Here is a 17,045-nt window from a genome sequence, read left to right on the forward strand (position 1 = left end):
ACCCTGCCCAGCCACATCTCACCCTCTCTGGGGTACAAATAAGAGACTGAAAGTCCTATGCAATGCCCTGCGGCCCTGATTCAGATACACACACACGTTTGGATTCAGCAGGAACTTGGTAACCGCACTAAGTAGGTAAAACGTCTTGTGTTTCTTAAAACAACAGCTAATATGCACCACGTTTTTAAAAAAGAGACAAAAAGGGTTTTACAGTCTAATGCCAAAAGGAACCTATTATAAATATTAAATCGATTTAGTTTATACAACATCAAGTTTTTTAAATCAACAAAAAAACACTAAGTAAACTTAACCTATTTCTTTACGGGTATTTGTTGAACCCAAGGCACTTTGAAGAAACTCACTGTAAAAAAAAAAAAGTATTGCTGTGAATATTGATCACAACTTAAAATGAAATGTTGTTTCAACTTAAAAAAAGTATCTTTGTAAATATTAAGTTTAGTTAACTAGGTATAGGTAAGGTTGATATTTAAGTTATCTCAACAAATTTTAAGTTGTTAAGTAACTGCAAAGATTTTTTTTTTACAGCGTTGAAGAATCGTAATTGTTCAAGTTCAAAGGCTATGATGCAATTATGAAACATGAAGTTCAAAAACCTACACAATAAAACGTGTAATGCATAAGAAACGCTTAACAAAGCATATTTCAGACATGGTATTGTAAAATGACAGTGTTTCCCCTGCAAATTTGACTCATTAAACTCACTTTTTGAAATGATGTAAACAGGCGAAGACAACAGTTGGAACATGTTTGAAGTTCCAATTGACAGTCTTCTGTAAATTCTCCAAAACCAAATGAATTCTGTCTGAAACAAATCAGAAATTGCACGTTTGAGTTGGAAACGATGATTTCTCCTCGTCTAAGTTACATAGAGTAAAGAAAGTGAGCTAACAATGCTCCACTGTAGAAGCTGGAAGCCGTAAGGCTGGAGCTTCATGCAGCCACTAAACCTTCCAGAACAACGAGAAAACTCATCTTAACATGATTCTGCCGTCCTTTCTTACAGATTCCCTCTCTCTCTCGGTCTCTCCCTCTCTCACCAGCATCATTTGGCAGTTAAGTAGTGAATTTCCTCAAGTTAAGTGATTGACAACGGCGTCTAGCTCTTCTCAATTAACTGCCTCATTGTGAGTCTTTATGGCAAGGCCCCTGAAACCCTCGACCTCTCCTTTCTCCTCCTTTTCATCGCTCCTTTGCCAGAGTTTCAGTCACACAAACACTTGCAAGAAAACAGAGCGCTCTATTCGGCGAGGAGCCCCTATTCTCATTGACCTTCTATTGCTCACTTTTTCTTTTGGACACTTCAAACCGTCTTTGAGAAGAGAGGAGTGGAAGAGGAGTCCATCAGTCGCTAGGGGCTGGTCCGGGTTTGACCCCGCACCCCCACTTCAAAGATGCTTCGCATTCATTAATTGTTCTTTGAATTAATATTTGAGGATCACAATGCTGGTGCCAGCGTATAAAGCGGACCTAATGAAGCATACAGGCAGCATTCACTCGGAGATAAGCTCGGTGCGACCGCGTGCATGCGTGTTTTCTTCCTTTGCGTGCCACTTTGAAATCAAATGGAATGACATCATGTGGAAATGATGCACGGTCTAGGTCGTTTCTGAGAACCGCCACGCAAACGTGCGAACGGGACAACAACGACTCCACACACTGTCTCTCGGTCAAAAGACGTTTAATCTTTATTGTCGCCTAAAAACCTCGATTGATGTCCGGATAACTTTGTGCGATCCGTAACCTCGATAAACTCGGAGAGAGAAGGGCGAAGCTTGTTAGGTTTCAAGGAACCGCTGAATAAAAGGCAGATGATTGCTCATCTCCATTCCCGCAGGGCCCTGGAATCATGACTGAGGAACATTCCAGCAGAGAGAGAAGAACCCTTGTTTATTGATCGAAGAGGCAGATCTCAAAAGAATGTATAAAATTAGACCCCAACAAGCCAGATATGGTTGTAGTTGCCCATCTGTGGTCCAGTTTTGGACAAATACATCTGGCTTTACAGCTCCGAGTACAATTGTGGTTGCGAAAAAAGAAATCGTCCCAAAAATATCTGTTTGTTATTGTGCGACCCAGCTGTCTGTTTTTGCTGCTCTCTCTCCTCAATCTCCCTCCTTTTCTATTGAGCAAGTATCCAGTCAGCAAAGCAGGCAAAAGCCCTATTTTATTTACACAAACAAAGTCTTCCTTGCTTTCTGGGACAAAGGCAGCTGAATCTTTCATGTGTTGTCATTGCTTGATTCTCTCTGTCCTCCTGGCTATTGGCCTGCTGGGAGACAATGGGCCCAGGAGAAAAGCAGCAGATTGTTGGAATGCAGCTCAATGAAACTAATTATTACATGTTGACTGCGTTCACCATGGCACGTCTGAAAGCACTAAGCTCATTCAATTGGCCTCCACGGGACTCCCTTTCAAAAAAACTTGATCCCTTTGACTGTTTGTATTTCTGAGTTTTCTTTTTCGCCTGCCGTGAATGAGAATCTGTGAGAGAGGGGCCGTGGCTCTTTGATGACTTTAGTTACTTTTAATTAGCTAAATGAGGCTCGAGGATTGTCAGTTTTCCCAAAGTTAATGGTATAGGGAAAAGGAGGGGATGTGCTCAGGCAAACACAGCATTGTGGGAGAAGTTTTATCGATTCACTTATGACGCCAGGCACTAGAACCGTCCCTTGACGTTCTTAAAAACTGTCTTGGAACGTTTTATCTTTCGTTTTGTTAACTGAAGTCATTATAATAGTTTTAACCTAACCAAGAGAGGAGCCCAGACTGATCCAATCTTTTTAGGGGGGTGGGGGGGGGGGGGGGGGAATCCAACTTACGGAAAAACATGATTTTTTTTTAAATAAATAGAATGATTTCTAAATGATCATGTGACTTAAGACTAGAGTAAAGATGCTGAAAAATCAGTTTTGCGTCACAGGAATAAATTACATTTTAAAATATAATTAAATAGAAAACAGTTATTTTAAATTGTAATAATATTTCTGTTTTTACTGAGTTTTTTTAACAAATAAAAGCAGACATGCTGAGCATAAGAGACTTATTTCAACATTTAAAACAAAGTGTAAAAATTTTTAAATAATTTAAAAATCACAAATTATTACAGGAAAAAAAATCGAAACGTTTGCTCTGAGCCTCCTTGTCAAACAACTTTCGGGAAACATATTTTAAAGCGTATGTTCAATCCATGTATTAGTAAGCAATGGTCCTCTGCTCTGCCTTTTCCCAGACAAATAAATCTGAAGGGGTCTTTGCTTTGATCTCAAGCCTTTAAGGGGCCCAACAATAGGTTTTGAAGGAGCAGGGGCCCAGATCCAACACACCCCTCTTACCCGACAACTATAGACTCAGCAAACACGTACTTAATCAATATTTGGCTAGAGAACACCCTCTTGATTCTGAAAACACCCTTTTGAGATTTTAACTGAGTACCGAATAGGAAAAAACAACAACTCCCACAAGCAGGGAGGAGAGAGTGAAATACAGCCAGCGCAGAATCAGCCCACTGCAAACAAACGGACGAGAGTGAATGGAGAGAGGAGAAGTTTACAGTGTGTCAATGGAGATCAGGACTCATTGAGTTTTATGATGTAGACACATCTACATGTGAATAAAAGCCAGAGGTGATTGATCCTTCTAGGAAAACAAAAACATTAACGGGGCTTTGAAAAGGCTGTTTTCCTTTCTCCTTTCCCCTTGCGCTTCCTTTCTTTCATTCACTGTTTTGTTCTTTCTTTTTTTTTTTTCAATGCAGATATAGACATCTAACTAACTGTGTTGCAAGTCCAGGTTTAAATGCATGCAAATACAACACAAAAAGCGTATAATGCTTTAGCCCTAAAATGTTTCATGAAAAATAGCTCTGCTACATTGTTAAAAGAAAAAGTTCTGACAAGATGTTTTGACTTATCACGTTCATTTCTGGCAAGTAAATCACAAATAAATTCAGAGCGGTTATATTAAGTGTAATTAAACATACGGGAAAAAGTCTGCACATGGCAAAACATAGGGAGCTTGCAACAAACCCATATCAAATCAGCAACATGGCTCATATCTGATTAAACAACACTCCATATACCTGATAACAGTTTTTTTTAAAAGTTTGTTTAACTGGATTAAGTCATTGAAACAATAAAGCAGGTCAAATGAACAGTGCATGTTGTTTAATATACAAATTTAAATGTTTAAAAGGCTAAATAAAATGCCTATATCAACTGAAGCAATGCACAATCTAAAGTCAGTCAAGCTACAATACAATAACAATATGGAGCAGAACTAATGACTAAAACAACTTTGAGTTTACTTCACCCTAGTTTTTCTTTACGCAGCAAGGTTTTTACAGTGCATTAGAAAAGTAGTGCGTTTCAAAAGTTCATATCAATCATCCATCTCCAAACAACAACAACAACATATCGACAGTCGTTTGTTAAACTAATTACCAACTGATCTGTATTCGTGATGGCGGTGCTGGAAAAGAGAGAAGGAAAAGGCCAGTGAGGAATGAATGCGCGCCCCGGGCGGAGAGGAAGGGGGCGGGTTTTTGTCCTGAGATGAAAGTGGGGAGGAATAAAGGGCTCGATTTAATCTACTAGAAAAGGTTTTCATTGCAATGACTGAGTATAATGTGCGCCAATTGTAGCGCGGTCCATGACGCGGGGTGAATCCGGCTATAGCGCGCAGAGAGCTCAGTTTCTCTCTCCACTTGACATCTAGAACAAACTCCACTGCGCAAGAATTTCAGGCCTGTGGGGGTTAGAAAAACGCGCTGCCTGTATCAATTTCCAAGTTAATACATACAATTTCTTCTTCAACTGGGGAAATGGGGTTTGCCTCGAGGCTACAGCCTGTGTGAATGTTAAAGATTTTTATGATATTTTGACACGTTGTTTTGACATTTGAGTGTGTCACTAATTAAATTTCCATGAAAAAAATGCAGTTTGATTGGCTAATTAAGCCTACTTAATAAATTACTATCTGTGCGAATTTGTCTGCTATTTTCGCAGCGTTATTGTGTAGCAATGTTAGCCGTGGTAACTGGAGTAAATGATTTTTAACAAGCTAAATTTGAAGCACCAAAACGTTTTTATGATAAGGTTTGAGTTACTAATTAAGTTTCAATTAAAAAAAGCAGTTTAAATTCGCTAATTAGGCTTATCTAACTAATTAGCCTAGTATATCTATGCGAACTTTTCAGCGATTTTCGCGGCGTTATCGTGTCTACCAACACTAATAGGCAACTATCAGTAAAGCATTTGAAACAAGCAACATTTTAAGCACAAAAAAAGTTTTTTTTTGAATGATAGCCTATGTGATGTGTGCATTTTTAACAAATGATCTGAGATTATGCTACTTCTGATTTGACGATATATTGATACAGCAAAGCGTAAAAGCGGCGAACTGCCATGAATAAGCCTACCTTCTCATGTGAACTCGTAATCTTGATTTTATGGTTACTGAAACGATTGTTAAACAGCATATGCAAAAGAAATCAATTTCAGACATATTTGTTTTGACATCCATTTGGAGGTTCATAACTATGGGGGTCAGATCAAACTCCCAATAGCCTATTATTTACTTGTTTCATAGGCTATAAAAAATGTAGGCTAGATTATGTAAATATATATATATATTAAGCGATTTTACTTTAAACAATCGAACAATGAATTCCATTAAAATCCAAGTAGGCTATTTAATTGTGAAACGTTATTTCCTAGATCTTAAAAATTCATAGCCTACCCTACATGCTGATCAACAAGTGTTAATTTTATGCTTAAATGAAGGTAAATATTAAAACATCGTAAAAATTAAGCATAACCTCCGAATGTTGTTGTCGTCGTTTTTCGCGTGAAAGAGAAAATTCCAAGACATGATCTAGCTAAAAATGGACACATTATTCAGGCCTCGAAGTCTAAACACTTCTGAGTCGGGACTACGGTCATTCGTGAATAATTCATCTCTCATTGCCCGTCCATAATGTCCTCTCTGCACCTTTTGTTGGACCGTTTTTTCTTCCTTTCTTTCCAAATTTTGAAAAGCTTGGAGTCTTTTGTCAGGACCAAGCTACTGCTAGGCCGAGCTTTGTCCTGGGGAAACTGAAGCGTGAGTCTCATGGACTCTTTCGCTTTTGTTTCCCAAGTTCATCCTCAAGTGTCCGATTGTGCACCGCAGGAGCGTCTTTTAGTGAACGCTATTCTTGGACAAATGTTTGATTTACTGATTCGGCCAGTTTCACTCCAGGAACGTCTCGTTTTAGGAGGTTAATCTCCGATGCTCCACAATTCAGTTTCAATGAGTTTAAGGAAAGACAAAAAAAAGATATAGGCCCACTGAAGGCAATGGCCATTTTTCAAAACAACCTATTGATCATTTGGTGCCAAAAGATTCAAACTAAAAAATTAAAGGTGATATTAATTCGGGGGTAAAAAATAAAAAAAAATAAAAAATAGCCTTAATAATGTGCTTATGACATCCACGCACTTTCAAACCCCTCAGCCTTTTCGGAAAAAAATAAAATAAAATAGGCCTACTGTCTTAACAGAACAATATGCCTATATTAGCATCTAATAATAATAATAATCGTGATTGTATTGTTATTATTATTATTGTTGGTATTAAGAAGAAGATGTTTTAGGCTATCTGTAATAAAACTAAACGCATCGTTCTCATCTCAAATCCGCAAGGACAAAATTTAAAAAGTCGTCAGAACTTACATCTGTCGCCGAGAATCCCGTCGATGCTGTGTTTGGCTCGTCTTTCGTTTTCCTCGATCTCCCTTTTTTCCACTTCATCGTCATCCTCATCTTCATCTCCGTTTCCACCAAATTTACAGCGCAGCATGCGGCTGATGGAGCTCACTGCGGAGAGACATGGGAAGCTTCATGAAATGACATCACACAATTGCACTTGTTGAATGTATAAACGCCTGAAAATGCGCTGATATAATGGTAAATTGGTCAATCTAAATCCTTAACACGAGGCATTTCAATCTTAATATATCCGATTGGGCTGTTTTAAAGTCACAAGCCATCTGTGTTTTTTTTAAGCAACAGGTGTGGTAAAACAATATCTTAAAAACATGAACTAAACTGCAGAGATTGCCAGATAAAGTTGAGTACCTGAGGGCACGTTATTTCGGTCGCAGATTCCATCTTTCAGAAGTTTATCCCGAATCTCCCAGCTGAACATCCCTGGATTCTCTCTCTTGTATTCTTCGATTTTCTTTTCCACATCGGGAGTTGTGCTCTGCTTTTATTACAAAGGTAACACGATCATTTATTTAATTTTTTATATCCTTATATAGCCTAGTTTTCTAAAAACACTTTTAAAACAGCAACAATTAGAACAATAATTAATTAATAAAATAATCGGTTTGTATTAATTTTTTTTAAAGTTCATAACAGAATATTTTATTTCATTGTTTGGCAGTGATTAAACGAGGGAAAAGATATATTTTGTTTTGTAAAACAATTTACAGTAAATTCGCATTGCACTTAAAAAATGTGTTTGACAGACTCATGCCATGGCATAACTTTTTATTCTCTAATTATTTAAGAAATAATCTATGCATTGGTGCTTCAAAAGACTCACAGACAAATTAACTTATAAAAAGAACATTTTTGGCTAATTAGAACCATACAAACTGACTTATTTTTTGCTGAACCTAGGTGAGAACTATTACATAGGCTATCTTATATTTTGTATAGGCAACTAAAAAAAACTATGGGCACAACCATAAAAATACGAAATATTTGGTAGTTATGAAGTCAATCAAAACTCTTTATTTGCAAAACAGTTCAATGAAAAACTGATGTAACTGTTTAATACAGTCAATAATACAATTCAGCCCTATACATATGTCCTACCTTGGGTTTACTTCCACCAATAGCACCGGGCCGAATGGATCCGGTCTCCTGGTACCTGCATAAAATTTTGGACACGCATCCGTGCGAGACGCGCAGCTGTCGGGAGATGACGCACGGTCGTATCCCGTGATGGGCCATCTCTACTATCTTGTGGCGGATGTGATTGGGCAGAGGCCGTCCGTTTATGAAGACTCCACCGAGCTGGTTCACGCGGCCCTGACCTAACGGCGTGGAGACTGCAGCAAGAGGAGGAAAAGTCAGTGACTGACACTGTATTCAACCATTTCCTTGTGCTAAAAGTCCAAATATAATCAGCATGACAGCGGTATGTTCTTTCCTATGATTAGCCAACAAATAACTACACAACAACAATATAACTAATTGCGTAATACTAATAACAAATGATCATTATTTATAAATACTAGGCTACTCCTAACAAAAAAACTTGGCCATTTGACGACAAAAAAAGCCAATTAATAACAAAAATTTGCAAATGTTACTTGTTACCAGAACACTTAAAGTATTTAAAAAGTAGCTATATAAAAGCTGTACAGTTTATAATATATATATATATATATATATATATATATATATATATATGCTAAAACAAAGTTTGGAAACACTAATTTTACAGTGTCATTGTTATATATAACGTGTAATTACTATAGTAATAACTATAAATTATACATATTTACAAGCAAAACCAAACCCTAATCCATATAGTAAGTACATTACTTAATGTTACTCAGTACTTAAATGTATTATTACAGTGTAACAAAGACACCTTAAAATAAAGTGTAACCCAAAGTTTTTATAGAACATGTTAGCTATGTAGGCTATTAAATAAATGTCATTACATTACCCTACTAAATATCACTGTACAAAACGTTCGCTATTATGTTGTTTGTTCTTTGTTTTGTTGTAGCTTGAACGTGGTTGAAAAACTGCAATTTTGTAACCTTGACACCACAAAATAATTAAACCCAAGTTTGCAATGCTAGTGAGTTGAAAATTGTACACTGAAATTTCCAATATTAAGGCATAATGTCCCTTTTCTTTCTCCAATCAGGATATTGAAGTGCATCAGATCAAATTTGTTTTATGAAGAATCAACTTAGTGAATGCATCTAAGCCCAGGCTGTGTAGTAGCTAACACCTTACCCTCCAAGGAATAGCCTCCTCTCGGGTAGTTTTGGGGTGGCGTGGGGCGCATCATCCTGGAAATGCCCCCCGCTAATGCGGTCATATCTCCTCTGCACGGAAAGAAACGGGTTCACGAGCACTTGATAGAAGAAGGGGATTTATCCAAAGGAGAAGCACTTATCGGCAAGTGTCAGTGGACTGTTAAAGGATAGATAGTCTTCAGTTGAAAACGAAAAGTCAACTTCAAAAGTCAAAACGTCGCTGCCAATCCTCTGAAGTTAATCACGGATATCCAGGTTTTCTCAAAGCGGTTTGAAAGATACAATTCTCAGAGCTTCAGTTCCGTTGTTGTTGACACACTTGTTGTTGTGAATTGAAACGGTGATCAGTCGCGAAACATTTTATCAGTTGTTGAGTTGTTGGCTTGTTCTACCCATCGAGGACTGTGATTGGTCAAGGAGGGAGGGTCCAAAGATCTGGGAAAGCCTTCTGATTGGTCCAAATCTCGAAACTTTCTTGTGCCATGACCTCGGGAGTTCAAGGGGATGTGTCACTGATAACACTCTCAGACATAAACTGTGATGCTGAGAGCAATCTGGAAGATAACACTGACGTTTTCTTACAATTATTTCATTTCAATAACATTTCAGTTTCTTTAATGCATTGGTTTGGATCCGTGGTTTTCGACCATTCCCAGAAGAAGCCCTCAAAAACAGACATTTTGGATTCCTTCCTTATCAAAATGATCGTTAATAGAGGCTACACGACCTGAAATGGAAGAGTCAGATAAGGGGGATATCCAAAATGTAGTGGGACGGGTTGGGAAGCTTTCAGGAACAAGTTGAGAAACACTTCAGAGTTGCTCCATGCATTTTGCGTTCTTTTGCCACAACCGTGTTTATCTATTAGTAGCTAGGCCTATTAAACATGAATCCTCTTGAACCCCAACTTTTAAGTTAACCAAAAGCTGCACAGCACAGAGGTATTTATTGTATGCTTGTGGACAGTAGAGTCTCTGCAGAATGAAAGGAGCAGCTTGCGGGGGTCTCAGCAGGGTATGACGCCGAGAGTGCCGTAAAATCTGTCTGTGGAGACGAGTACAATTGTGAAGAAGCGTTATTTATAACGCAGAGACATTCAATATAGCCATCCATCCCACTCATTCTCTTGCATTACTCTGCGTTTCTCTCTCTCTCACACACACACACACACACACACACTCCATCTCACATTCAGATGCTCCCCCTCTGTTCCCCGCAGTCACTGAAGTTCCTTTTCTTTGCAGGAGCTCATTGAGAACCTCACGTCAGTCAAACGGGCCCGTTCATTCAGAGTGACCCCTTATCAATCAAACAGAAAAACTATCACACTTTCAACTGTTCAAACAGAAGAACCCACTCCGAGTAAAAAAAAAAAAAAAAAAACGAGTTCTGTTGCTAAACAAGACTGAAAGAGGGGATATAAAGTCCAGAATCCGATTTCCATCAGACTAATGTGACAAATACGCTGGCTGTCATCTCAGAGACGTCGACAGTTCAATCAGGGGGTATAAAGTGCCCCTCTGTTCCTCTGGGATGTAGGCATTATCGCATGTTTCGCGGCGGCGGCGGATAAGCGCATGTTATTGCGGTCCCAGGTGCTTCATAAACGGATTAGCGCAGCGGCGTGGAGAGTGGAGCCCGGAGCCCGAGCGGTGCGCCACAGGCCAGGCTGCCCTCAGAACAAGAGAAGCCCACAGACGCACAACTGACTTTAATTGACATCTGACCGTTTCTGCCGGATTGGCCTGAGGGACAAAACATCAAAAGTGAATTAATATCGGACATTTCTCATCTATCTATCTATCTATCTACCTATCTATCTATCTATCTATCTATCTATCTATCTATCTATCTATCTATCTATCTATCTATCTATCTATCTATCTATCGAAAACCCCACACAATCCCATTAATATAAGTAATAGCCTAGTAGCCTATTTGTATTATATTTTATTAAATAATTTTTAACAAGAAGTGGAGTACAAGAAAGGTTGTTTATTGTTAGCTTTGATTTAAACTGTAGCCTAAAAAAAACATTTTTTTTAATTAGCCTGAGCAATAATAATAATAATAATTTATCATTAATAATAATAGATAAAATAAAACTTTAAACTTCGACAACAGATGGAGAAAATGGAGTTCATTTACGCACTATTAACACTTCTCCCGTTTTTAAAACTAAGTTGTAAGGTGAACTACAATAATAAAGGAAAAGTGATGTTGTGCTATTGTTGAGCATATTAACTCGACTGGAATTTGTCTCAGGGAAAGTCAACTAGCGAAAATGTCACAGTGGTTATGTATAAATACAAAAGTGAAAATGTAAAGGCCCAGAAGAAAATACTACCCCTATAATAACTTGTTGTTTCCCTAGTCAGGTCTGTTAAAAGTTAAATAAATCATATCATGACTTGCTTTCATGACATAAAGAAGTTCTTTTAAGAGTAACCACATAAAGCACATTTTCGGTTTCCTGACAAGACACGTTGACAGTAATTTCATTAATATTTTGCATGCTTTGCGTAGTATAAATGCGATGTTATCGGTGTGTGCTGCAAAATGTTAATATAATATGGCTGGTTTTTAGATTTAAGAAAATCATCCTGTTTGCCTTTATGCATTTTCCTTATGTTTAGCATATCGGTAGGCCACTTTTGGCTCAACTGACTTTACTAATTGTTTCTTTGTACTCTGGCCTGTGGTTGCTCTTGCATTTCAGGCTGCGTGCTTGTGTGTGTGTGTGTGTGTGTGTGTGTGTGTGTGTGTGTGTGTGTGTGTGTGTGTGTGTGTGTGTTGTGTGTGTGTGTGTGTGTGTGTGTGTGTGTGTGTGAGTGTGTGTGTGTGTGTGTGTGGGGGGGGGGGTCTTATTTCAATGCCACAATAAACTTTATTTTAATTAATTCTTTACATTGCATATCTCAGAAAAGCCTGCTATGAACAAATGTTTAGGTCAAACATGAGCTATTTTCCCCCGCTTACAGTGCAATAAACACTATAATAATGTTTTCAGATTGAAGAATGTCTATTGCACACAACAGGCTGGCGGTAACTCGATATGGTCATAAAGTGAGTGGGGATATATGCGGAATGAGGAGAGACTCAGTTTGATTATCTTTAAAGGGATACTGGATATCCGTGTCAAATCAATTTTGGAGTGAAAAATCCAAGTCAGAAATTTTCTACATCGGTGGAAGAAAATACATCATAAATAAAGAGGCAAACGCCACACTGGAGAAATGTAAGCGCCCCTGGTTTAGTTTAGACTCTAAAACCAAATAACCCCGGGATGTGTTTCATATATGGAGAAAAAAATGCCATTATGATTAAACTCAAGAACAATGTTTCAGCTCTGAGGAGAGACTGCAAAAGGAAGTGATGGACTGAAACAGAAGCGAAGTGACTGAAGATATGGTTTGATGTACACGCTCAGCAGTAGGTCATTTCTGTTCATAATTTATAATTTTCATGATTTATAACTCTCTTTCTCGTTTTCAGACTTCAGGGGCCCCTCGCTCCAATCTTGAGACGGGTTGCAGGTTTCTGTATTATATCAACCAACTAAAATTATTGACGTTTTTAATGTAAAACAAAAGTGGTGCAAACTAAAGTTACAAAGTAGCCTACAGTAAGTTCATTATAATAGGTTACAGGCTATAACGGATGAAAGAAAAGAGGTAGAATCGCATAACGATTAAACATTTTTACACGATACAGCCACAAGGATACATCAAATCCACAGGTATCAGCATGCTAATCTAAAACTTTTTTAAATGATATATAATTATGGTAACACTTTACAATATGGTTCATTAGTTAACATTAGTTAATGTTTTAACTAACATGAACAATGAGCAATACTTTTGTTACAGTGTTTATTAATCTTTGCTAATAATAAAAATCCAGCTATTCATTGTTTGTTCGTGTTAGTTCACACCGCATTAACCAATGTAAACAAATACAAACTTTTATTTTGATAATGTATTAGTAAATGTTGAAATTAATATGAACTAAGATTAATTAATGCTGTAGAAGTAGTTCATTCTTAGTTTATGTTAACTAAAGTAAAACTAACTAATGAACCTTATTGTTAAGGGTTACCATAATGATTATACACGTGACCTCAAAAATTGGAAGGCTGGCAACATGGACATTTTATTTAATTTGTCACCCACAAGATTATTATCTTTTTTTTTTTTTTATTAAAAAAAAAAAAAAAAAAAAAAAAACTTAAAAAGTGATCAAAATAGTGCATCTAATAGTTTAACTAGACTTTAATATTTTTCATGGCTATTTTGATTTTAAATAAAATTCTTCATCTACACATTGCGTCATCAAAAACCATAGGCTTGGTGTATGCCTCACCGCCAGATGAGGGGAGATATGAATATTGATAACACACAGGACTCGGAGCTGCTGCTACTTTACCATCAGAGTATGTGCATTGTTTGTGTAACAGCTCAAACCTTTCTATTACATTTCAGATTACAGGCTTCAGAACAAATCTAATCTTTTTTTGTGTGTGCGCCATATATAATTTAATTTATATATGAAATAAACACAGCTTATGGAAACAGCTCGAACGTATTGAACTCCCACTGTCGGATGCTTAAGTAAATATTTACCGCTAGAGCTGCTGTGGGAAACAAATCGCTCTTACAGTAAAGTGACAAACTACTCAATAATACTTCTCTTCACAATGGACTCTTGCTGTTGTGATGACTTTATTTACCCTGCTCATTAGAATAACTATAAAGGGATGAAATTTTCGCGGTTTCCCTCTCATGTTAAATGCTTTTGCTCATGCAGGGTTCAACACTAACACAAATTGGCAACATTTTTGAGATTATATTTTTGATTAGTTATTTATTCACTCATTTAGCCGATCACTGAGGCCTTTGTCACTAAATTATGAGGATAAAATTGTATTCAAAGTACGGACAAATTCTTGAAAATAATAATAAGCATTATTATTATTTTCATAATTTCAAGTTAAAATGAAAAACATTTGCTTTAAAATATATAGGCTATTTAAAAATAACTACGTACTGGCTTGGTTGTAGGCCTATCGATTTCCTGCAGTTGAAAATGGCAACTATCTCACCTTTACCCCTTATCAGAGTTTGCTAATGAGTTTAACAGTCTCGACTAATGTCACATTGAGCCACTGTAAACCACGAAGTGTTTGATGGCACTAATTAAACGGTGGTAATGAATGTAAGTAACTCAAGGCAATACAGTAGCACTGGGATTCAAAGGAAATTAAGAATTTTGCATGACACAGGGTAAATAAAGTGGCCCAGTAAGAGTCAGAGAGCCTTTGGAAATGAAGCGTTTGTTGTGAGGGCCGCAGGGCACAGTAATGTCTTTACATGATGGCAGGGGGACAGGGAGTTTATTGCCCCCGCGGTGAACCTTGGCCCCGGGGCCAGTGCTTCGGCATTATCGCTCTCAGGTGATCACGGCAACCAGTAGCGCTCCTCTCAACAGGTGGTAAGCCTGAGAGATGTGAAGATACAAGCGCTCTGAAAGCCTCTTTGCATGTAAAATACTCTTGTCCACCGGAGGGCGCATGACACATAAGAAACGCTCGACAGTGGCAAAGTATCTGGCGCGCTGAGCTGTAAATGTACTAAGCAAGCAAAATAAGTAAGTGGCATTATACTCTCCAAGGCCGACTTTGTGTATTCAAAAAATACAGTAAAACAGTCATTTAAAATAAATGTTTCTATTTTGACTTTCTTTGAAACTATTTTTTCCCCTGTGATGCAAAGCTGTATTTTCAGGATCATTACTCCAGTCTTCAGTGTAACATCATCCTTCAGAAATCATTCTAATATGCAGATTTCCTGCTCTAGAAACATTTCTTATTAGTTCGATAAAAGCAATTGTTCTGCTTAATTTTTCAAAAGAACAGCGATTATTTAAAATGTTTTTTTTGTAACAATGTAAAAGTCTACATACTGTTACTTTTGAATACAACTGATTATTTCTTAACTGACTTGACAGATATAAAACTAGGTCAATTGAGACCAGTTGGTTTAAACTAATCGCAAACTATGTTAAGGTAAGCGTTAGTGTGTTAGGGGTCTTTATGTCTACGCGACCTGTGTGTGGTTTCAGCACCTCTGCTGCCGGACAGCTCCAGCGCTCTGAACACGGGAGATTCACACCTCCTGACTGCCACCCTGCACTCACGTGACCGGTGATGAGTTCATTTCATCACAATATAGTCTGAGACCACGCGACGTATTCCATTCAGTAACACTGTATTGTTTTGTAAAGTTCAAGGAAACGGAGTACAGGCAAATAAATTATAATAACACTCTAATGTCTAACGCTGTCAACACACACGAAAGCCGTTTACTAGAACTATTTTAGTTAACAATACAGACAAGGTCAACATCGCCACCTTGAGGTATAATAAAGTAACAACGAGTACAAATCCAGCTGTTCATTGTTAGTTCATGTTACTTCACACAGCATTAACTATTGTTAACAAATACAACTTTTGATTTTCATAATGTATTAGTAGCCTAAATGTTGAAATTAATATTAACTAATATTAATAAATACTGTAGAAGTATTGTTCATTCTTACAGTAGTTCATGTTAACTAAGGTAGCTAACTAATGAACCTTATTAAAGTGTTACCCATTTCTTATTAATGTTGAAAACAGTTGTGCTGATTAATATTTTTGTGGATTCAATTGTCAGGGTTCAAAAATTCAAGATTTATTTATTTTAGCATTCTTTGAAATTAATTCGAAGCAAAAACAAACAGCATTTAGGCCTATATGAAATTAAAATCTTGTGTAACGTTATAAATGTCTTTACTCTCACTTTACATCAATTTAATGCATCCTTGCTGAATAAAACTCTTACTTTTTACAAAAAACAAACAAAACAAAAAACGTACTGACCTCAAACTTTTAAATGACCATGCATTTTCTCATTTACATTTTGGCAAGTTTGTGGCTAATTTGTTTTAATTGGTACGATCTTTTTTGTGTGTTTTTGTATAGGTTTAGGTTTAGGCTATGCTTAAAGTTTTTGCTAAAAATCTTACATTTTCATATGATTTACATCATACCAATTTATGTGAAATAGCCACCTCGTAAAATTTACGTTTTCCTGTGAGGGATACACCATTAGGAAACAGTTGTTGTGGCATTCAGCCAACACTCAGGGCTTGTAGTGGGACGGTTGCTGGTCACGGCCCATCAGCACTGCGCCCTTGAGCAAGACACTTAACCCCAGGTTGCTCCATGGGGATTGTGTCTATATAGCACTGATCTGCTTGGAAGAAAAGCTTCTGCTAAGCGGCTACTTGCTTAAACATTTTTGTACATTTTCAGGTGTACCGTACAAAGATAACCTTTTTTTATTTTGTCATTTTGTGTATTTTCACTATCAAGTGCATGCTAATGGCTGATGGGGAAATGACATGCATTATCACTGAAAACGGATTTCACGTCAAAGTGCTGTATATCTCCAAGCAAAATTTGAGCTTAAATCAATATAATCCATTAGACATTTGAAAAGCACACAACAACTTGTGATATTGACAGGAACGGCCCCCTACCATTGACCTTACCATTGCTTAATGGACTGTGTGTGAGTGTGTAGAAAATAGGCTGACAGAAGACGGCAGAGATCAACTCTTCTGTTTCCGCATGTCAAATTTGATGATTACTAGAACGACAAAAACTGGACATGCATATTTTGTTCTGTATCAGATGTTAACCTTTGGCACATGAAGTTGTATGGCACAGCATTTACAATTAACTGTGATATGTTCTAGAAGATGTTTAAAGAGAAGCATTGTTTAGCTGGGTGTGTGTGTGAGACGTTTGCAGTGAGAGATCATCCCAGCCTGAGGCTCTCTATAAAACACAGATCGTCCCAAACAACACCTTTCTCTGCCCTTGTGAAGGAGCTCTGTTGGGGTAAAACACAGGACACAGAGATTGAGAATCTAA

General features: G+C 37.4%; 1 protein-coding gene across 1 annotated transcript in view; it reads right to left on the minus strand.

Annotated features, from left to right (window-relative positions):
• pax3a (paired box 3a) overlaps positions 1-10,111 on the minus strand; it is a 33,808-nt gene extending 23,697 nt beyond the window's left edge. The window contains exons 1-4 of the mRNA XM_079613531.1: positions 9,045-10,111; positions 7,884-8,119; positions 7,137-7,266; positions 6,732-6,875 (exon numbers count right to left, since the gene is read on the minus strand). Of these exons, the coding sequence (XP_079469657.1) occupies positions 6,732-6,875; positions 7,137-7,266; positions 7,884-8,119; positions 9,045-9,129 (595 nt within the window). The 5' untranslated portion in view covers positions 9,130-10,111. The remainder of the gene's footprint in view (positions 1-6,731; positions 6,876-7,136; positions 7,267-7,883; positions 8,120-9,044) is intronic.
• Between the last annotated feature and the right edge of the window lie 6,934 nt (positions 10,112-17,045).

The sequence above is a fragment of the Phoxinus phoxinus genome (genome assembly GCF_949152265.1).
Source record: "Phoxinus phoxinus genome assembly, chromosome: 5".
Taxonomy (NCBI): domain Eukaryota; kingdom Metazoa; phylum Chordata; class Actinopteri; order Cypriniformes; family Leuciscidae; genus Phoxinus; species Phoxinus phoxinus.